We start from the raw sequence: 24,843 nt of genomic DNA on the forward strand, positions 1-24,843 counted from the left end.
AATTAAATTTGTTCTAAATTTGGAGCACATAAAATTAAAATTATTTTAAAAAAATTTGGGACTGAAATCAAATCAAATTAACAAATATGAGGACCAAATTGAGATTCATACAATAATTTGACACGTGTCACCATATTAGATTGACACGTGACACACTACAAACCTGACACGTGGCATAAATATTTTTTTAAAAAAATTAAAAAAGAAATTAAAAAAAATTAAAAAAATTGAAAAAACCGAGAAGGTGACACGTTACACCTTAGTTCTCTACTAATGGAAATGACTTAATTGATACTAATTTACAAAAATGAGGACCTTTGAAACTAATAAAAATACGAGAATCAAATTGAGATTTTACTACAAAAACGAGAACCAACGGACTATTTTAACCTAATTTTTAAGAAAAAAAAATACCGATTTACCTATTTTACCCATATAAAAGTATAAAATGTCTTCTAGAATTACCACTTAAAACTTAAGGTAACTTATAACAAAGACACAAGACAGTAAAAAATAAATAAAGGTAGGGGCAGGGCAGTCTACGGTGCACCGATGCGTTGTCCCCTGCAGCCTCAACCTGAATCAGGAAGGGAAGGGAACCTGAAATTAATGCCTAAAATTTTGAAAAGAAAAAGAAAATGTTAGATTGGTAGCACACACTCTAAATATGGATGTCGTAACGTTCGGAATCATAGTGGGCATTATAATCCTTTTTTTAGTCATTGTTTGCTTCATCACAATCGAAGGCACTTGCAAGTCCCGCTCCTAATTCAACTCTATACTAACGTTCTCTTCTTCAATTCTTTCCGATTCCATGGCATTGGGTAAGAAGAGTGTGGATTATTTGGCATTCCTTTTCCTCTGTTTGGCTCTTCTATCGTGTTTGGATCTGGGAATAGCGCATCAGTCTCACTCCCATTCCCATTCCGGGTTCTGTGGATCCGATGTCCATCATCACTGTGAAGAGCACCATGACCATGACCATCATCATCACCATGACCATGCGCATGACCATAAGGACAAGATTGAAGGCAGGTCGAAGCTTCCCGAAGAGTTAGCGGAGGAGGAGGATATGAAACTATACGGTTTTGGCTTTCCGCATCAACATGACCATGACCATGACCATCTCGATACTTCAGAACTATCGGGTTTGAGTATGTTTATGGATTTTAACTCACGTCTTTCTCACCCTTCCGTTACTTTTTTTTTTGGGTGTTTTCTGCTGTGCGATAAGCCCTATGTGACGATTTGAACATTCGTAATTTCAAAGGCAACTCGTGTGAAGTAGGTCAGTGAGATTATTTGATTGCCAGATTAAAGGAATTAGATCTTAGAAGCTTCGAGGGGAGATGTTGTCCTAGCTGATGTAGCTTTTTTACGTGCAGAGAGTATAGAGGGTTTATAGACTGATGTAGAATGCTTTGTTGTCATTGTAGAGTTGAAATGATGAAGCCTGTGTTTAGTGCAACTTGTGATAGTATTTTTAATTAGAATGACGCAATTGGGATTCAACAAATGTACGGCAGAGGCTTAAATAACATGTATAAAAGTCACCAAGTTAACGTAAATATTTCCCTACGAAACTTGGAATTTTTTTTTGTTTGTTTAATTTATGTTGTATAGTGTGGTTATTCAGTGAGAAATGACTTTATGGGATGAGGGACTACCAGCCGAGACCTCCAATTAGGGGAAAACTGTCTGTTTATCTCAGTCCTGTTATGGCAGATCAGTATGGTTTCACATGTTCGACAGAAGTGCAATTGGATCAGTTCAAGTTGAGACACATACACTTTTGCAATGCACATAGAAGTGTAATTGGATCAGTTCAACTTGAGACACATACACTTTTTCAATACACATAGAAGTGCATAGTTCTGTCTATTAAAAACAGATTTCTTTTAGCTAACTTGTCATCTCAGTAACAGGAAAAGAAAAGTCCCATTCATGGTATTTCTGGAAGGTTGAATATTCAGATTGTTTCAAATTTGATGTTTATGTAGTTCATTTATTTTTGTTGTAGGCCTTTGGTTGAATGCGTTGGGCTGTTCATTTCTGGTGAGCATGGCTTCTCTTACTTGCCTCATTGTCCTGCCTGTAATTTTTGGTAAGTAGCTTTTGTATTTTTCCTTTTGTACAGTATAAATTATTTATTTCTCAATATGAAAGGCTTATCTACAGTAAACAAAACTGAATGCTCTGGATCATTCATCTATTTCAGTACAAGGGAAACCATCAAAGGCTGTTGTTGATTCATTGGCTTTATTTGGGGTCAGGTTTCTTCTACCTCTTTCTTTGGTTTCATTATCTTGAATTCTCTTTTATTACTTTTCTTTTACTATGTATATCAATTGTCACTTTCAGTTAAGTGTCTACTGTCTAGTTTGTAAATTGATTGAAACTGGATCAGATCTAAGAAAGAAAAAAACTGTATACGATGTATATTTATTGCTTCTGACTGAAGTCAGTATCATCAATTCAGGTTAACAAAAAAATGACACAATCTATGGAAAGAAATACAGATAGCTACTAGTCAATCAAGGGACCTTAATCCCTCCAATTCTCTCTACATAGTTCTTTCTTGACTTCATTCTTTCTCCTCGTTTCCCCTTTCATTGTCTCATTTCCTTCTTACAGAATTCTCCCCCTGGGTATCTTATGCTGCCTGCCTCATGTGCAGGTGGTTATTCCCTTTCCCACCAGTTGCATTTCTCATGTCAGCTTCTAATCCTCTGTTTTGTCGTCCTTTCTTCCTGTGTTATGCCTGTTATAGACAGTCTGCTGAAGAAATGTATTTGTTTTACCCTGTGGCAGATAGGATACTTACTAATCATTAAACTGCACCACAAAAGGCCCTGTTTTTGGGAGATCAATGGAAACTCTTTTGATGCTTAATAACTTCTGAATATTATCTCTATTTTAGCAGAATTTTGGAAAAACAAGAAGAGCCTTGGTACTTCAGATTTCAAACATGTTGGATTTTAAACTGAAGATTGATTTTCTTTCAAGTATGTCATGGGAGCAATTTGGGGGTAAAATTAGGCCTGATAAGCTATTGTAGTTGCCTCAAGCCTATACAAATAATGGGTTTCCTCTCTAGTGTAGTATAGAGTCAACCAAGAATCAATCCAAGGATATAACAAGCAATTAAGTAATCAAAGTGTACGTGATGTGACTTGAGTGGGGAAAATTAGCTAAATCTAATATAACTGAACCATATACTATCTAAATGCATAGTGGATGATATCCTAAGAATGATAGAAATGAATGCAAACTAAATCTGACCTATGCTACTGTCCAAAATTCTAGATGAACTAATTTCTTCTATTCTAATTCCAATGCGAATGCAATGTGTTGAATAACATGAAAATAGGTTAGGATTAATTTCCCTTGTGTAAAACATACACAAAGGATAGTTTTATTTATAATCAATGGGCCAAACCCAGAAATACATAATGGGCTGAGCCCAACTACTAAGAAATACTACATTATCTAACATTCTTTCTCAAGCTGGTGCATATAAATCGTATCTACGAAGCTTGTTACAAAGATAGTCAATTCTAGGTCCTTGAAGAGACTTAGTGAAAACATCTGCTAATTGATCACTCAAATTGACAAACCTAGTCTTGATGTTCCCAGATAGAATTTTTTCTCGAATGAAATGACAATCAATTCAATGTATTTGGTCATCTCATGAAAGACAGGATTGGAGCTAATGTGAAGAGCAACTTGATTGTCACATATGAGTGTCATTTGAGTGACATCTCCAAATTGTAATTCTTGAAGCAATTGCTTAAGCCAAACAAGTTCATAAGTGGCTGAAGCCATAGCTCTATATTCTGTTTCTGTATTGGATCTTGCCACAACACTTTGTTTTTTGCTCTTCCAAGAGATCAAATTACCACCAATTGAGACACAATATCCGGAAGTAGAATCAGAGTGAGTTAGGCCAACGAATGATGTACCTGTGCGTGCAACAGAGACAAATGTAGTGGAATTAGAATTCTGACAATCCTCATACCATCTGAGAAATTCGTTGAAAATAACAAAGTTTCCTGTGGTATCAGATGAAATACGATCCACAGTTGCTGATCTAGGAGGAGGATCAGAGTGGATCATCGTAATAGACCGAGTAGGATGTCCATGAAGAGTGTTAGTTAATGTAGTATTTTCCCTAGTAGTTGGGGCTTAGCCCATTCTGTATTTTTGGGCTTGGCCCATTATCATTATAAAGACACTATCCTTTGTGTATGTTTTACATAAGGGAGATTAATCCCTAAACCCATTTTCATGTTATTCAACATGGTATCTAGAGCTTAGGTTAGTTTACTACTGTAATCGTTTTCCTAACACTCATCGTTGCTGTTTCTGCTGTCGCTGCCGCCGACGCCACTGTTGCCGCCGCCGTTGCTGTCCTTCGGAGTTTCTGTTTCTTCCGATGACCACATGGTTCTATTCGTCTTGGCCAGGCAACCCCAATGCTGTTGAGATTGCTGCCATTAAGCTCTCACGCGCCGCCGCAAGCTTTGTCAGCAATCGCTTCTTTGCCACGCATGACGGCGTGTCACTGGCCGTTTGCCTCTCAATGGCTTCTTCCACTGCCTCTTCCAGTGTCTTGTCTTCAAGCACCCCTGTGTTTGACCCTTTCGTCTATACCAATTACGTCAATGTACATTTATCCATTGACAAGTTGGATGGCACGTATTATGTGACGTGGGTGTCCGACATCAAACTTTGGCTCTAGAATCAGGGGTATGAAGATCATCTCACCCAGGTGTGACTACTATTGCTGCAGATGAAGTTTCCCACTAGACGAAAATTGATGCCCAGTTATGCATCATTATCAAGTCCACCATTAACTCTTTGTTGAAACAAATGTTTCGTTCATATGAAATATGTTCAGATGTATGGACACAGGCAAAGTTATTATGTACCAATGACACTCAACGTCTTTATGGTGTTTGTGAGGATCTTCTCACTGTTGTTGCTCCGTGAAGTCCTAGTCCTGTGGCTGAATATTTGGGCAAAATTCATGCCATTCTTCATGAGTTTAATTAGCTATTACCTCCTATCTCCACTCCAGTCGAAGAACTTGAGCAACAATCAAAGTTATTCATGTTGTTGGCATTACATAGACTTTTTGATGAATATTCCCATGTTCGTGAGCTGATTTTGGGTTCTCCTGTTGTGCCCAACTTTACCGCTACTAGTTCTGCCTTTCTTGCGTGTGCCAAGAAATCAAGTCATTGATATACTTGCTTACGCTGATGATTCCTCAGTCTTGGCCTCTCAGCGGGATGATTGCAATGTTTCTCGCTAATCAGGGAAGGGACGCCCCAAGTGTGACCATTACGGCAAGTTAGGCCACAAGATTGACAAGTGTAGAAGCGGAATATATAGTTATGACTTTAGCCACTTGTGAACTTGTTTCGCTTAAGCAATTGCTTTAAGAATTGCAATTTGGAGATGTCACTCAAATGCCACTCATATGTGACAATCAGGCTGCTCTTTATATTAGCTCTAATCCTGTCTTTCATAAGAGGACCAAACACATTGAAATTGTCTGCCATTTCATTCGAGAAAAAATTCTATCTGGAGATATCAAGACTGAGTTTGTCAACTTAAGTGATCAATTAGCACAGATTTTCACTAAGTCTCTTCGAGGACCTAAAATTGACTATCTTTGTAACAAGCTTGGTACATACGATTTATATGCACTAGCTTGAGGGGGAGTGTTAGATAATGTAGTATTTTCCCTAGTAGTTGGGGCTCAACCCATTCTGTATTTCTGGGCATGGCCCATTATCGTTATAAATAAACTATCCTTTGTGCATGTTTTACATAAGGGAGATTAATCCCTAAACCTATTTTTATGTTATTCAATAAAGAGCATAACACTTGTCAATCTTGTGGCCTAACTTGCCACAATGATCACACTTGTGATGTCCCTTTCCCGGCTTGCAAGAACGAATGCGATCCTCCCCATTGAGAGCCCAAGACTAAGGAATCATCAGCATGAGCAGGTATATCAATGACTTGTTTTCTTGGCACATGCAAAAGTGCAGAACTAGTAGAAGTAAAGTTGGACACAATAGGAGAACCCAAAATTTGGTCGCGAACATGGGCATATTCATCAGAAAGTCCATGTAATGCTAACAACATGAAAAACTTTGACTGTTGCTCAAGTTCTTCAGTTGGAGTGGAGGCAAGAGGTAAGAACTTACTAAAATCATAAAGAAGGGCATGAATTTTACCCAAATATTCAGCCATGGGACCAGGATTTCGCGGAGCAACAACAGTGAGAAGATCCTGAGAAACACCATAAAGACGCTGAGTGTCATTGGTGTATAATAACTTTGTCTATGCCCATACGACTGAACATGTTTCATATGAGCGAAACATTTGTTTCAACAAAGAGTTAATGGTGGACTTGATAACGATGCATAATTAGGCATCAATTTTGTCCTGTGGAAAACTTTGTTTGCAACAACAGTAGTCACAGTTTGGGTGAGATGATCTTCATACCTCAGACTCTTGAGCCACAATTTGATGTCAGACGCCCACATTGAATAATTCGGGCTATCCAACTTGTCAATGGACAAATGTACATTGACTTAATTTGTATAGATGGAGGGGTTAGACAAATGGGTGCTTGAAGACGAGACACCGGAAGTGGCAGTGAAAAAGCCATTGAGAGAGAAACCCTAAAAATTCAAGGTTCTTCGATTGACACAACAACCACATATCTAGAAAGAGGGCAAATGTCCTGCGACACGTTGTCATGTGCGGCGGAGAAGCGACGGCTAGTGAAGCTTGCGGCGGCGCATAGAGGTGTGTGAAGGCTTTGATGGCGACGATCTCAAGGGCGTTGGGGTCGCCTGGCTGTGACGAACAAAATCGTGTGGTCGACGGTCGGAACAACAACTCCGGCGGCGGTGGTGACGGTGGAAACGACTGTTGTGAAACTAACCTAAGCTCTAGATACCATGTTGAATAACATGAAAATTGGTTGGGATCAAATTCCCTTGTGTAAAACATACACAAAGCATAGTTTTATTTATAATGAGTGGGCCAAGCCCAAAAATACAGAATGGGCTGAGCCCAACTACTAGGAAATACTACATTATCTAACACAATGTATAAAATAATGATATGAATGTATAGAATATTTATATTTATATGAACTATTCCTAAGTTGTTCTAGCCTCTAACAGCACCTAAAATATATAGAAAAGTAAATTTTACAAACGGTTTGATAAAAGTTTTAAAAGAAGACCTAATTCAATGCAAGTTTTCGATGAAATGTTTATGAGAATTTAAATGGAATTTTACAGTGCTGAGCTACAAGACTATTCACAACACTAAATGCAACTAAGACCCAAATTCAAAACCACTGAAACATATATACATCACTGAATTCGAACTAAAGTGCAGACACAAATATGAAAATGAGCTATGGTATGGCTCGTGCATGAACGGGATGCAATTTCCTATGTATGAATGGTCAAATAGGTGGAATGAATGATGAGGAACACTTTGGTACGAACACAATCACAAATTAGAACTGGAAATATAAGAAAATAACATGTAAATAAAAGATCCCTAATTCCAGAACCCAAATTAATTGAATTAAGTACCAAACTGAAATTTATCAATTCCTAATCTTAACTTGTTCGTATTGAGTTTTAGAAGCATGTGAAACCTTGCAAAGCCTAGGAACAACACAATTTCGCAGATAGAATACATGAAACAACGAAAAACATAAATCATGAATATAACAGTGCACGTTAACTGTAATAACTGTCAAACCAGTTTTCATCTTCAATTTGACTGCGAATTTATTTCTGCTTTTGTTGTTCAAGAGTCTCTTTGTACATCTTGAATGAAGAAATGGCCACTATGTGCTCACCGAATCATAGCATTGACTATGCATGTGCTATAATTCAGCATGTTACAAAAGAAAAGTGTCATTTACTATCAAATTGAAGATTAAATCTGAGTTGTGATGAAGGAATGAATAAGAAACAAGATTAGACATTGGATTGGATGAGATTAATCGGTGTAAAATAAAGGAAACACATCATATATGGATTGCATCACGAAAAATACAGAAACAAACACCGAATTCCCAATCTAATCACTCACTATGTAGGCTTTAGATCATGAATCAGCAAAAAAAGGTTAAAAACAGCAAACCTTAATTGCAATTCCTCCTAGCTAACTGTGTACTCCAGACATTCTTGCAAACTCAGAAAAATGCACTGATGAAGGAAAAAAATGGAATCTGCGAGTTGTGTGCTCTAGTCTTCGTGTTCCAACTCTCTTTGCATATAGCTTTTTGTCCAAGCTTCCCAAAAGCTCCTTACAAAGTACAGAAAAATCCTATATATACCTAGCTACCTCTAAACTGGTTCTATCTATAATTACAAGTAATTAAAACTTCCTATAGCAGGTCAGCTCTAGTGCAATTTCCTCCCTTTAGTTCAACTTATTCTTTCGCTGCAGCAGGTTAGGAGTTCCTAGGTCAGCTATCTACTTTTAGAAATGACCATTAGAGTTCTTGACTTGTTGCAGCAGGTAGCATCTTTCGGTCCAGCCCTTTACAGGGCATATAACAGCAGGTTCAGCAGCTGGTACTTCTTCACGTAGGTGCAGGTTTACGTCCTGGATTCCTATCAGCTTAAGTGCCTTGTTCACTTTCAATTGTAGGTCACTTTTCTAGCTTAAATGCACCTGAAGACTTGGCAAATGTTAGAAGAAATTCTTGTGATAAGGACTAAACATGCTGCTGTAATTATGTAATAATAATATAAAAGGAAGTATTAACTAAGGAAATATGCTACATAATACTAAAAGGATAACAGCATAACCTGTAAAAGAGTAAAAGATACTAAAACTTATTTAACAGCAACTATTACCAAAACTAGAATTCACATTTAACTACGTAAAGCTCGATAAAACCCTAATCTAGAAACAGCAAACGGATTTAACTACTATATATTCAAAACAGCAATTAAAATGAGAAAATAAATCTGCACTAAACCAAACAAACACTGCTTAAACTACTATAGGCTATGCTAGGATTAACTAAAACTAGACTAATAATGCAAATTTAGTAAAACTAATACAAAGACAAGAAAACTTAAGGAAACAACCTATTCTATTAATTAAAGATTTGACTATAACAAATTAAACTAAGAAAGTTAAGGATGATACTACTCTACTCTAGATTACCGCTAAACTAAGCCTAAAAACTACCAATTACGAGAGAATACAAATAAAAGTCTATCTATCTAATCTACACAAAAAAATGTCCTTAAACACTAAGACTCACTATCAAGCCCTTAAAGAACTGATTTTAACTTGGAAAAATCCTAGCACTTGGGAACTCATCAAGGTCCTACTATAATTCTTTACATGTTAAAATTTAAAATGATGAAATATTCTGCAAATATAAATTTGATAGGATATTCTTTATTTTTTTAGCTAAACAAAACAAAAAAATTCTTTGATTTACCTGAGAACAAAACCTTCGTACAATTACTATATGCTTAACTTAACATTTGTTACTGCCTGGGCTTGGGGTTGCATTATTTGGCATTGTGCTAATCTTGTATGCTGTTATTTTATGATTTCATGTATAGAAGGGTGTCACTATTTTGATAGATCAGATTTTTCAGCTCTATTTGAAGAATATATTGATGTTCTTACTTCCTACATGGGGGGATCTGCTTTTGGCTATTGAGAGGGGTTTCATTGAACATACATAAAGGCTGACAAGCTTTGGCTAGCTGGATGCCTTTCTTGATTGTCACTGAAAAAACAAAAAGGCTGACAAGCTTTAGTTTTACTATAACTAGTTAGCTTGATCTCTTCTACTTTTCCTTTTCTTTCTAATTATTGCTTGTTTCTTATTTTATCTATTAAAGTAGTCCCTTAGAGTTATGTCATCATTCTAGAAAGCTCCTTTAAGCTGTCCCCAATGAAAACTATTTTCCTGAATTCTACATTGACACTATTCATTATGTTATTTCTGTGCTTGATATGACTGGAGCCTGGAACTTTGAATCTTGGCTACTTCACCACATGAAACAAGGACTGTAATTGATGGCAAACCAAAACTGAAATTGCAAAAAGGAACATAGAACATATGAAATATGGTAATACTGTATTATTGGATTGGATCAAAAGGCAGAAGGGAAAATGCAGGAAACAAAATTCCTATATGTAGAGCAAAGCTTCTACATATAGGTATTTCTCTCAATCCGTAACCAACTCCAAATAAATGATTGGATTCCTCTCTGTCGTTACACTCCCTTTCCAGCTAATTGGTCCCACATACAATGTGTGCATCACTCTCCCCAGCCAGCTCATCATTACCTCACTCTGTCATTCCTCGTTTCATACATTGTCCAAATAATAGACTTACTAGCAATTTGAGGAAAAGATACCGGTCTTTGGGCCTTAAAGGTTTATTTGGGCTGCTAGAAATTATGAACCATTTGCTTTTTTTGTTTTCTTTTTCACAACAATGACAATAATTACCTGTTTTCCAAAGCAAATATATAATAATTATGTTCGCATTAAGTGCATCCTGCCCAAATTTATTCTATAAGAAACAAATCTAATCATCCCGATGTATTCTCCATAACATTTACATTCCTATTTCATTCAGTTCATGCATTCTTATATACATGCCTACTACGTTAAAGGACATCTTAGTGTGTGTTTTCTATGTTTACTGCACATCTTTCTCTGTGGTGTTGTTGATGACATTTCTGCTACAGTACTCTACTTTCTAGATGCATGATATGTGGTTGTTATGGCACATCTCATGGTTTTTGTGTTTAAATTCTTGAAAAATCTGCAAATGACACTTTTTTTTGTTTCTGGTTATCTTTGGTATTATTCTTCCTTATTTCCTTGTCATGATATTTTATACTTTTGTATGGTTTGGAAATTGTGACTGCCAGCACAATGGAAAAGTTACTAAATCACCTTCTGTCAATAACTTTGTTAAATATCTTCTTTGTTTCTGATTCATTTGATTCTCATTGTCCATATCTTTTGCAGGCAGGAGCTATGTTGGGGGATGCATTTCTTCACCAATTACCACATGCTTTTGGTATAAAACACATCAGAACCTGTCTTCTGTTCAAGTTTTTGTCTTTGTTGATTGGTTTTGTGTTGTACATAGGGGGATCATTAGAATAAAAATATTTTAAAAGTCTCTTAAGTAATTAGGAAAAAAATATCCTTAGAATCTTCACATTCATTTCACCAGATTTTATTTCCTTTTTCAATAGATGTGATTATTACAAATAGAGGAGTTGAGAATGTAATTAGCATAATTGTTATTAATATTATATTTCTTTATGTCTTCTCATTATTCAAGTTGGTACCAAAACTCCTAATCTTGGGGGGTTTGTTTCTGCTGCCTCAGTTGTTGCCATGTCTGCCATTGTCCTTAAAGATGTACTTCATGTACCAAAACTTATGTGTCAAACTATTTTAGAACCTTTTTCTGTTCATCTCACTATGTTTTTCAAGATTTTGCCATGAGTAGGACGACTGAAATTGCGAAGGAACAAGTAGGGTTATATTGCCTTAAGAACTTGGAAACCAAGGACAATATCAGTAGACAAATGACTTCCTCGTATCTCCAATCTTGCACTATTTTTTAGTCCTCTCAAATCTGACTTCTCCTTCGAAGTCTAAGACATCCATCATTTTATATTCTAAAGTCTATTTCTTTATTTCAGAAAGTTTGTTGAGTCATTCAAATGTAATGTATGTCAATTTGCAAAGCATCACTGAGCCTCATATCATCCTAATAATACAAAAAGATCCTTTTGATTTGGTTCATTATGTTGTATGGGGGTTAGCATAAAATTCTATAATATTTAGCATGAAATAGTTTGTCACTTTTATTGATAATATACTTGTGCCACATGGATTTTTCTCACAGAAAAAATTGAAGTTTTTGTTATATTTGTCAACTATTTTTCATGATAAAGTCAATTTGGAAAGTCAATTAAATGTTTATGTTCTAAAAATGGAGGGAATATGTAAGCCATGACATGCCTAAATTCCTTTTGAAAACATTGTTCATGAATTCACATGTGTGTATACATCACAACAAAATGACATTGCTGACTATTTGTTTGTCCCTAAATGACATTGCTGACTGTTAGAAACCTTTTCTTTCAAATGTTTATCCCTAAATCTTATTGGGGTCTGGTTTTTGTCATTATCGTATGAATCCGGTTATCGTCTCATGTTCTAGATGGAGTTAGTCCTATTAAATATATTTCTTCTTTCTTGCGCGCATGTTCCCTTTCTATCTTGGTTGTATAGAAGGGTTGTTGGGTGTGTTACATTTGTCTATGTTTTGTCTTCACGTGTCTCACATGGATGCTTTTGATGCTACTCTTGATAAGGGTAACTTTGTTCCTAAGTGAGGATCAACTCTAGAAATTAGTCGTCCAAAGAATTTCTTCCATATACAATGTTGGATGAGATAGAAACAACCTAACTTGATCCAAAGACAACTTCAATTGTTTGAGTCAAGGGTAAGCATTCATACTTTTGATGCTTTAGAACCTTCTGAAGATTCCTTAAAATATAATTGTGAAATTGGACAAGATAGAAAGGTAGTAGGATGCATACATATTTCTAATGTAAAGTATACATTTGAAGGCACATTGAATCATTAGAAAAACGATGTTAGTACGAGGAGACATTTGCTCAAACAAAAAAGATAAATACCATTAGGATCATTCTCTTATTGATAGCTTATTTTGGTCGGCAATTGAAATGATTTGATGTGAAAATTGATTTCTTGCATAAACATCTAAAGGAAGAAGTTTACATGGAGATTCCTCTAGTTTTTTGATCTCTTGGAAGGGAATAAAGTGTGCAAGTTAGGGAAAGCTTTGTATGAATTGAAGTAGTTACCTTATGCTTTGTTTGATAGACTTACTCAAGCTATGATCTCCTATGGTTACCGACAAAGTCAAGATAACTGTACCCAATCCATCAAGCATTTCTTAGAAGGAAAACTTACTCTACTCTTGAAAGAAAATTTGTTGCTCAATTTGAGATAACAAATCTAAGAAAATTAAAGTACTTTCTTAGGATAGAAGTTGCCTACTCAAAGAAAGACATCTTTATCTCCCAAAAAAAAGTATGTTATTGATCTTCTCAAAGAAACAAGTAAGATTGATTGCAAGGCCACTAGAAGGTCCCACATAACAAAGTCATAATATGAAAAGTGATGAATAAGGGCCAACCACAAGTAGTGGGGAAACTTAGCCCACACCACACCTAACATATCTTATGCTGAGTGTAGTTTGCCAGTTCATGCATGATCCAAGGGACCAACATTCATAGGCTATGAACATAATCCTTCAATATTTGAAGACAAGTCCAAGAAAGGAATTGTTGTTAAAGAGGAGTGGACAAAGTCAAGATACCGTACCCAATCCATCAAGCATTTCTTAGAAGGAAAACTTACTCTACTCTTGAAAGAAAATTTGTTGCTCAATTTGAGATAATAGATCTAAGAAAATTAAAGTACTTTCTTAGGATAGAAGTTGCCTATTCAAAGAAAGACATCTTTATCTCCCAAAAAAAAGTATGTTATTGATCTTCTCAAAGAAACAAGTAAGATTGATTGCAAGGCCACTAGAAGGTCCCACATAACAAAGTCATAATATGAAAAGTGATGAATAAGGGCCAACCACAAGTAGTGGGGAAACTTAGCCCACACCACACCTAACATATCTTATGCTGAGTGTAGTTTGCCAGTTCATGCATGATCCAAGGGACCAACATTCATAGGCTATGAACATAATCCTTCAATATTTGAAGACAAGTCCAAGAAAGGAATTGTTGTTAAAGAGGAGTGGACAAAGTCAAGATACCGTACCCAATCCATCAAGCATTTCTTAGAAGGAAAACTTACTCTACTCTTGAAAGAAAATTTGTTGCTCAATTTGAGATAATAGATCTAAGAAAATTAAAGTACTTTCTTAGGATAGAAGTTGCCTATTCAAAGAAAGACATCTTTATCTCCCAAAAAAAAGTATGTTATTGATCTTCTCAAAGAAACAAGTAAGATTGATTGCAAGGCCACTAGAAGGTCCCACATAACAAAGTCATAATATGAAAAGTGATGAATAAGGGCCAACCACAAGTAGTGGGGAAACTTAGCCCACACCACACCTAACATATCTTATGCTGAGTGTAGTTTGCCGGTTCATGCATGATCCAAGGGAGCAACTTTCATAGGCTATGAACATAATCCTTCAATATTTGAAGACAAGTCCAAGAAAGGAATTGTTGTTAAAGAGGAGTGGACAATTAAATATGGAGATCTATAATGATGCAAATTATACAATGTCTGTTACATATAGGAGGTCTACCTTAGGATATTGAATGTATTTGGGGGGAAACTTGGTGATTTAGAGAAGCCATGACAACTGGGGGTATGTGAATTGTTGTGGTTGAAAATTATTTGAATGATTTTAAAGTGAAATGTGAAGAACATATGACTCTTTATTGTTACAATTATAAGTTATTTGCATGCTTTCACTCCAATCCAACATGACAGGACTAAGCACATAGAGATATATGGAGACTTCATTAAAGAAAAAAATGAGATATTGGCCTTATTATTACTTCTTAAGTCCTATTTGGGTTTTAGCTAGGAGATATGTTTACAAAGGGTTACCCCGAAAGGGTTTCGTAATCTTAGATGCTAGTTGGGAACTATAGACATTCATTAAACAACTTGAGGATGAGTGTTGAGTTAGAAGAAAATATTTTATTGAATTACAAGGACATTTTAAATTATTAAAAGTGTGGTGTTGTAAGATATTAGAAATCATTGTAATCATTAGTCAATGGGATAGAGTTCTCTCTATATGTCCTCTTTTATTGGTTTATGTTGGAAGTCTCACATCGACTAGAGATAAGGAAATTTCATAGTATATAAGTGGTGTGCAAAACTCACCTTACAAGCCAGTTTTGTGGGATTGAGTTAGGCTTTAAGCCCACTTCTAAGATGGTATCAGAGCCACTGTTTAAAAAGCTTATCCTAGCGAGATTTCTTGGACATTCTGTTCCACCCGCTATCGAACCGCTAACATGCCACCCATTTCTAGACCCACGTACGAGATGTATATACCTCGGCGTTAGGGGGTTGTTGGAAGTCCCACATCGACTAGAGATAAGAAATTTCATAATATATAAGTGGAGTGAAAACCTCACCTTACAAGCCGGTTTTATGGGGTTGAGTTAGGCTTTAAGTCCACTTCTAAGAGTTTACACGAATCAATTCAATCAAGGTCTCTTTCCCCTCATATAGTTAATCCTTTTCAAGTCATCTAATAGATGATAATACTTCCATCTTTGTTCATTTCTATTGGACGTTCTTGAATTGCCTCTTTCAGTTGCTATTGGGATTGCTTGTTTGAAAATAAATATGCATAGGCCTGTTGGAAAATAAATGTGACTATTTGGGTTGCTTAATAGTTATTGAGCATAAAAGAAGAAAAAAAGTTGTGGGAGCAAGGCAAAAACATAGTAAAGAAAATAAAGATAAAAAGGGAAGACAAACAATAATGGGTGGATGGTGGCAACATGATGATGTGACAGAGGCAATGGTGAAGTTGATCTCCTCAAAGCTAGATTGGTGGCCAAAGGATATACTCAGATATGTGACCTTGATCATGGTGATATGTTTTCTCTTGTAGCCAAATGACTACTATGTGTTTCTTCTTTGTCATGATAGTTATACGTCATTGGCCCCTCTATTAATTAATATAAAAAATATTTTCTTTCATGGTGTTCTAGAAGAGGAGATTTTCATAGAGCAACTTCTTGGTTGTGTTGCTCAGGGATTGTTTAACTTGGTTTGTAAGTTACATTGGTCTTTATGATTTCAAGCAATCTCCTTATGCTTGGTTTGGAAAATTAGTCTCATTGTTCAAACTTTGGAATGTAACATAGTGAGTCAGATCATTCAATTTTTTATTGTCATACCTCTTTTAAAAATGTGTTTGCTTAATTCTCTATGTTGATGACAAAATTATCATAGGAAATGATGCTATTAGAATCTTGCAGCTCAAGGAATGCTTATGTAATCACTTTTAGATTAGATGTCTCAAATAATTTCTAGGCATTGAAGTGGCTCAATCAAAGGAAGGCATTGTAGTTTCTCAAAGGAAAGATGCTTTAGATATCTTGGAAGAAACAAGTATGACTAACTATAGACCAACAGATAACCCTATGGATCCAAATATAAAATAAATAGTAGACCAAGGTGAACCTCTCTCAGCCTCAGAGAGATATAGAATACTAGTTTGGAAACTTATTATCTCACTATTACAAGACCTAATCTATATTTTGCTTTGGGTGTTGTTAGTTAGTTTATGAAAAATCCTTGTATTGATCATTGCAATGCTATGACCCACATCTTTGGATACCTTAGAAAGGCTCTAAGACAAAGTTTGCTTCATGAAGATAAATGGAATACCCAAACTTTTGGCTATTGTGGTGCTGATTAGGAAGGATCTTTTATGGATAGACGCTCCACTACAAGGTATTGTGCTCTCATTGGAGGAACGTTGTTTCATGGAAAAGCAAGAAACAAAATGTGGTTTCCTAATCTAGTGTTGAAGCTGTATATAGGGCAATGGGATCTCTCACTCATGAACTTGTATGGGTGAAACAATTTCTTCAAGAATTAAAATTTTGTGAGATCTAACAAATGAAGCTGCCCTCCACATTGCTTCTAATCTAGTGTTCCATGAGGGAATTAAACACAACTCGATTGCCATTTTTTCTAGAAAAAATTGTACTGAGTGTGTTAGATCCAATGATCAACTTGCAGATGTGTTAACAAAATCCTTAGAGGGACCTCAGATTGAATTTATTTGTTCTAAGCTTGGTACATATAATTTGTATGATCTAGGGAGAGTGTTAGAATTGGTATAAAATATAGGTAGTTAGTAGTTGTATTGGAAAATATGTTGTACTATGAGTTGTTTACTTATTAGCATTAATTACCTAGATATAGCCTTTTTCTTGTACCTATGGGTATTCTTGATGTAATCTTCATCCATAAATAATAAATCTCTTAGGCTCTTTTTATCATATTTAGTCTTTGGTCCTTGTAGGATGTGATGACATTCAAATTCAAAAGTTCTGCACTCTCCTTTGTACTTGTGGATGTGTTTGATACATTAAGGTACAATACAAGGAGAATAGCACAAAACGAATACCAAGTTACAAGACAACTTTTTGTACCTTTCATTATTTGGTGTGTTTACTAATGTAATGTAATTTATTTAATGGGGTGAACGTTAGTTGATAGATATTAGTTGTGCTTGTTCCGTGTACGACAAATTTCTTCATTTTAAAGGTTTTGAATGAACAGATTAAGGATGTAAGATATTTGATGTTGTTTACTTTAGTCCATAATTTATTGTGCACTTGACTTTAGAAGCAAGTTTCTATTTTATGATTTGCATAGAGATGCCTAGGCTTGTTGTGTTGTTGGTTGATTTAATTCCTTTCGGTTATCTTGTTTTTTCTTTTTGTTTTTATAAGGATATCTCATCCTTTACCTAATTCATCTGTCCCTTTCTCTTTGTAATATTTTTTGTGTAAACTATTATTATTCTTTGACAAGATATGATTCTTTTATTGTAGGTGGAGAACACTCCCATTCCCATCACAACCATGAAGATCATGACCATCATGGGAGTTCTGGACATGGTCATTCACATTCTTTGGCCGATCTCTCCATAGGATTATCAATCCTTGGTTAGTAATGATATGCTTGATGTTCTTATCGATAACGTTGATTATTATTCACTTTAAATTATTGGTCTTCTTTTTCTTTGACAAATTAGTTAAGCAATGTAGTCAAAATTGAGATCTTACTTAAGACCGGAAATGGAAGTATGCATTATAAATTGGGTGATCATAACATGGATAGTAAGATCCCAGAAAATTTATAAAATTCATATATACACACACTATATCGTTATATCTCACTTGAAACTCGTATTTGAACATCAATTCAACATGACAAACAAAAAACAATAGAATAAACATATAAAACACTAAGTCAGTATATGTAACTGCCCCATCTTAGTTATGTAAAGAGTGACCCCTTCCTAGTTACAAAAGGTAAATCGATAGCTCCATCCTACTTCCAAAATAGGAATACTATTCTAGTTGCAAAACAATAATCCATCTAAGGCAAATAATCTTGCAAGTTAAAATCATAATCGCAATAGAGACCTTTAACTCATTTCTTTCTAATTCCATCTACTTCACCATTCAACTCAATAATGTCTAAACCATGTTTGTCTATAGGTTCACCCTCCTCAACTTGGTACTTAAGCTCAATTTTCATCCAAATCCATGTTGTCTACTTCCAAACCGAATACAGCCAAGGGATAATGATAAACTCCCCCTGTTATTTCTGGCAGTATTTTCATTGAAGTTTCCTTGTATCCCCATTGACTAAAATACAATGCTTCCCAGCTATATCACTCCTATTTCCTAGATGGGACCATGAGAACAGCAGTTTGAAATGGATTTGAAGTCATTTTAATGACTGGGCAAACTGAAAATCTGACAGGGATAAGTAATTGGTGATGCAGTGCAGATTATTGTGAAGGAAGAGCATCACAGTGAGATGGGAATAAATAAAAGGAGAAAGATGAGAGTGAGTGGAAGTGTTATTAAATAGCCAAATGGAGAGCAAAAGTCTCTTTTCTTTGGGTACAGGGAGAGCGACAAACATGACATTTTTTGGCTAACGGGTGCATGAGGTTATGTGGTGTTTTTAGGCAACTGTGAGCATGGGGTTAAGTATTTGGGTTTTGAAGGAATAAAAGCTCGGGCTTAAGTTTCGAGTTATAAAATTTGGTCATGTGACCCAACCATGCAATAACCTAAAAACAGAGAATGGCTGCAGGAAGCATTACTAGGAGCGCCTCTGTGAGGAATGCCATGAGGACTGCCGCATGAAACACTAGTCCCATGCTTGCAAGGAACATTGGTCCGAAGCCCACTAGGAACATCACTCACACACTCACAAGGAATGCCCCTTCAAAACACGATTTTGACTACCTTGCGATTAAGTGTGTATTTTATCTTGTTCAAATAACTAATAATTTTTGTTTGAGTGAAAGAAAGCTTCTTGTAGCCTTTTAAAATGATGGTTGTGTTAGGAACCAAGAATTGAAAAGGGAAAGAAAGAAAAATTATATTGGATAGGATGAGAGCACTATCTTCTCCAAGGGTTTCTCCTTCACAAAGGATGTTTCCTTTCACAAAAAGCCAATGCTTAATTTATAGTAACAACTCTCCTGCATTTACCATAGCATCCTCCTATTTATGATATGACGGGCCTGACCTTGATATCCCTCTAAATGTTAACTACTATAATTCCCTTTATTCTATATGCTAAAAATACCACTCCCTCATAATCAACCTTGCTCTCAAGGTTGTAACTCGGAATAGTTTCTTCCAATACAGTAGGATTTGAAAATAGTTGTCTTCTCCCAGATCCCACTGTTGGAAGCAAAATTAGCCAGCTCTTTTTTCATGAGCCACCATGCTGGACCACAGGTATTGCAAAAGATTTGCAAGCTTTCCCAAACTTGCTAGAATTCTCATTTTGCTGTGTTTTACAATTGATATTCTCATGTAGTTCATCAAACTTTCCTGTAGCATCTTATCTATCATTCTTGAATCTCTCCATTATATTCTTGAAATCTTTATCTGAAGTTTGCATTCTTGGGTGCACCATCAATCGCATCCCAAATTCGTCGGCTATGATTCAAATGTAAAGAATGAGTTGAATATAAAGGAAAGTATTTAATAAAGAACTAATCTTTATTATTTTACTCAGTTGGGAACAAAATATCCCTACTGCAGTAAAAAGATTGTCGAATGTTTTATAGGAACTTGGGAGCCTAATGTCTCCCTTACAACAAAAGAATACCTCCCTCTCCAAACTTTCATTTCTCCTCCTCCCTATTATTATATACAGTTGGTTTTACTAATTACTGGACTTTGGGCTTTTTGGGCCTGAATGCCTTGCCTTTCTGCCTCTTCTTACTTAAACTCTACAAATGGGAGGTCTGTTGCTAACAGAAACAGTAAAAACAAACAACTTCCATAGCTGTGAGGAAAAGGGTTTGGATGGGGAATTCTAGGTTGAATTTTCTGCTTAAAGCTATGCGTGTAGCTGTGATTGATCACTTTCTTTACGTCTGTTTTCATATTATTCTCTTTTTCTTTCATCTATATATTTCTCTCTAGTAATTTTTAGTGTTAAAAAATTGGGGTTATGTAGATGGGTTCTTTAAGAACCACTGTTTCTTACAATGTTTTATGGTTCTTGCAGCTGGAATTGTACTCTTTCTTCTTGTCGAGAAGGTAGTGAGGTATGTTGAAGAAAACTCGGGAGAAGCTAATTCATGGACACATGGACACCATCACCATAACCACAATAGCAAGAAAAAATTGAAAGACGATAACTTCTCTAATGATGCAAAGGAGGACAGATTGCTAGATGAGAGAAAAGATGATCAAGTGTCATCTGATGTTTTAAAGGGAGATAATCCTTCTCAATCTGAAACCTTGCTCAGAAAGGTAAGATGAGCAATGGAATGTCACTTCAGCACCATTGGTTTGGTTTGAAGCATTTTGATGTCACACACGCTATTACTTTTATTTGGAGACATTGATGTTTTACTCTTCAGATGTTTGACCAGTTGGGCTGGCAATGCAATTTGTAAAGGGAATAAGATAATAAATATGCAAAACCTGAACAGCTGTAATAGTTTGTTTACTCTTGTATAATTCTGTATTACACATTTAGCTTGAACGGGAAAATTTCGTCTAATAGTTGACATACACAAACTTGTATCACAGAGAACTGGAAGCAATGTGACCAAAAGTACTGTTGATAGTTCCTCAGATGATATAAAATCTTCAAATGTTGAGGAACCAGTTAGATTACCAACAAGCCTTGTGTTTGGTTATCTCAATCTTTTCTCAGATGGAGTGGTAAGCTATATAGTGACCTTTTATTGGCTGTAAAATGAAGGAAAGCTTTCAAGTGTATTTATGTAAAATATGTTAATATTGCAGCATAATTTCACAGATGGAATGGCTTTAGGAAGTGCATTCTTGCTTTATGGATCTGTTGGTGGCTGGTCTAGAACTCTGTTTTTGTTGGCACATGAGCTTCCTCAAGAGGTGCAAAATCATCTTTGTTCTGTCACATGTTCAGTATTATGTTATCTGCATAATATTTTCATCTCATTTTTAGCCATAACTTTAAATTGTAATGTGCGGTTTATTGTTTGTTTATGGAATTTATTTTTGTTGATGGAGTTTATTTTTCTTATTGCCTAATATTGGCTAGAGGTGATTAATTCATTTTATTACTCGATTTTAATAAGAAAAATTTAGGATTTACGTGCTAAAACCTGCAAGATTATTGGCTCAAAATAGCCAAAACACATGATTCACATCATCGCACTAAATTAAATTATATATTTTTTTATAATCTTCACTGTTTTGTATTTCTTACAGGCACAAGGTACTATAAATTTTTTTGAAAAATGTTATACATATTTTACCTGGGGATATACATGCACATATATGTGTGCATAAATATACATTGCCGGTTTATATTCAGATTTGAAATATATGTCTAAATTTCTCACCTATAGTCCTTGTCAATATTCATCTGGTTACTTTTATGAAATATATGTGTCATTTGACTTGCTGTGCATTGTTATTCAATACTATTCAGTTCCATGTTATGATTCTGTTTCTTATATGATTCTTTTAAACTAGTGTTTACTTGAATCTTGGACATTTTTAAGCAATGTTGACATTCTAGTTTCTCGGGAGTCTTCAAACTGTTTGAGTCTATGAACAAGTTCAAGAGCTAACTAGGTGCCAGTATAAACTGTGAGAAATACTCATACTAATTGGGAAAAATAATTTGGGGACATCAGATGCATTATTCATTGTTGTTTTGCAATGCTCTTTACGGAGTTCCATATTATTGTCAAATAATGATTACCTTTTCTAGTTTATCTCTTTAAAGCAGTTACAAGTCTTGAAATAGCTCCAATGTTTATTAGCTCTTCATTCTTGATCTTATGTTGACTCGATTTTATTCACTCTGTTCATGTCGGCTTGTTTTGTTTACTTATTTTATCCCTGTGATCCATTTTGTAAAGGGCTAAAGAAGAAGATTCTTTGTATAATTTCAATTTAAATGTGTTTATATTGAGCATTACTTACTGATGCTGTCAGCTTTGAAGAAAATTAAGAGAAAATATGAAGCTGGCTTCTTCATGCCAAGGAGGTGCACTAAATATTGCACATCCTTGCTGGGCACATCAAAGGCATATTTTAATGTTGCTCGTATATGTGTACTGCTTAACTTGTGGCCACGGAGAGAAAAGCATTTCTGATGCATTTTTGTTCTGTGAACTTCGAACTATAGCAATTTTATTCCTCTTGTTTGTGGCACACAATGAACACATAATTTCGGTGAAACCCTTTTTTTAAAGCTTCTAGGGTTCTCTTCAGAAGTTAAAAACTAAAAAGAAGTGTATTTTGTAAAATATATTTTCTTCCAACTTCTGAGTTTTATTAAAGTTGATGAAAAATAGTTGCTTTTTTTCCTGTGAATGGTTGAATATTTTCCTTGCTTTGCTGGCCAACTTCCTTCTCTATAACAGATCCGTTTTTACATAGATTAGCAGGCCTAGTGCTTGCTATTGCTTACTCGGATCATTCTCGCTGCTTAACCATTAGTGATTGTTAAGAATTGGACTTTAAGTCTAACTCAATCCCACAAAACCGGCTTGTAAGGTGTAGATTATACCCACTTATATATTGTGAATTTGCCTTATCTCTAGTTGACGTAGAACTTTCAATGTACCCCCTCACACCGAGGTATATATATTTCGTGTGTGGGACTAGAAATAGGTGGTCTGCTTGTGATCTGATAGCGAGTATAACAGAATGTCCAAGAAATCTCGCTAAGATAAGCTCTAATCAGGTTCTGATACCATGTTAAGGATTGGGCTTCAAGCCTAACTCAACCCTATAAAAACGGCTTGTAAGGTGATTATTGTACCCACTAATATATTGTGAATTGGCTTTATCTCTAGTTGATGTGGAACTTCCAACAGTTACAAATTTACATACTCAGATCTTAAGCATCATCCATCAATGACACATTTAGGGAAATATAAGTTGAGCATTCAGTATAAACATTTCCTAATTGGTGAAACAAAACTGATGCAAATGATCATATTTCTGCAATTTTGAGTTTCATGCTTTGTTATTGTCATTTTATAATGCTTTCAGCTTAGTTTTTCTTTTTCTGTTTTGGTTTTATTTATTGTTCATATCTACATTTCATTGGTATTATTGGTTTGAGATTTTACTTTTGTCACCCAAAAGTTTTATGCTTTTACTTTCTTTCACATACAGATTGGTGATTTTGGCATTCTCATTAGATCTGGTTTCAGCATACCAAAAGCTTTGTTCTTCAACTTTCTGTCAGCACTTGTAGCACTTGCGGGGACTGCATTGGTGAGTGTTGTCTTCATTAATATTTGTCATGAGTGAATTATTTTGTGGATCCTCAGACATCTTTTCCACATAATTAACATTGATTTTTTGTTGTTGTTGTAACTAAGTCTCACTAAAGATTATATAGTCTGTACTGAATTGGCGATTAGAAGAGAGCATAGAAGTAAATAAGCACAGGAGAAACAAAAGGACTGGCTAATTACATATTTCTGAAATAAAAAGTTCTATTTATTTCTCTTACTAAATTAAAATGAGCTAAAATCGAATAGAGAGATTCATTATGCCTTAGATTTCTGTACAGTAACGTTAAAGCTGTCGAACTTTTATGTACTATAATTCTGCTGAATCGTGCTGTTGAGGAATTTGCTGATTGAGTTAGGTCTTGGATAATTGTCAGTATAGTTTCTACCATACATTTCAAATCCCCAGTTCCCTTTATTTTTATCCACAATGAACATAGAATGAAATAGAAAAACTCACTGTTCTTGGTGCAGGCGCTGCTGTGGGGGAAAGATCCTGGACAGTCATCTCTAATTGAGGTAAGGAATGTCTAGTAACGTATTTGCAGGTTGATTTCAAATTTCATTGATTTTAGCAATAACTTGTCTCTCTTTTGACAGGGATTTACAGCAGGTGGATTTATATACATCGCAATTGCTGGAGTACTTGCAGAAATGAATAGCAATGGGAATACAAAATTTTCAAGTACAGTTGTCCAAATAATCTCGCTGGCAATGGGCATGGCTGTTGCCCTAGGTATTTCTCTTATAGAATGAACGAAATGTTGTCACTTTAGGACTTTCACCTCTTCATTCCTGATGTGCCAATTATTTTTAAAAAAATGTGACCGAGCTACAAATGTTTTCTTTATATTTTGCTTTATGCTAAACGGTGAAGCAAGAAAGAAAAGGCTTTGTAAGGAAGGCGAATTGAGAAAATGATGCATCAATCAGATGGTCAGGCTTTAACACCAAATGATTCCTTACTCCCTAACATAGTGTAAACTTTGTACAGTAGATGTAATTTTCTATCGTCATTAATACTAACCTATCACAAGCCGATTGTCTTTGTCAAACTGTATTTTGTGACATTTTTCTCTCTTTTGAGCTGTATAGCAGTCAAAATGCTTTACTCTTTCCGATGCACATAAGATGAAGACACTAATTGTGTCTGATTGATATTGTACCA

General features: G+C 35.4%; 1 protein-coding gene across 1 annotated transcript; it reads left to right on the forward strand.

Moving 5' to 3' along the window:
- The first annotated feature begins 555 nt into the window (after nt 1-555).
- LOC114178633 (IAA-alanine resistance protein 1) lies at nt 556-24,843 on the forward strand. The gene is made up of 11 exons (XM_028064648.1): nt 556-1,154; nt 2,021-2,104; nt 2,219-2,268; nt 11,071-11,122; nt 17,716-17,829; nt 20,432-20,679; nt 20,962-21,096; nt 21,181-21,288; nt 23,554-23,655; nt 24,150-24,194; nt 24,276-24,843. The coding sequence occupies exons 1-11, from the start codon at nt 815-817 to the stop codon at nt 24,429-24,431; spliced, it is 1,434 nt and encodes a 477-aa protein (XP_027920449.1). The 5' UTR covers nt 556-814; the 3' UTR covers nt 24,432-24,843.

This window comes from Vigna unguiculata, chromosome 3 (genome assembly GCF_004118075.2).
Source record: "Vigna unguiculata cultivar IT97K-499-35 chromosome 3, ASM411807v1, whole genome shotgun sequence".
NCBI lineage: Eukaryota > Viridiplantae > Streptophyta > Magnoliopsida > Fabales > Fabaceae > Vigna > Vigna unguiculata.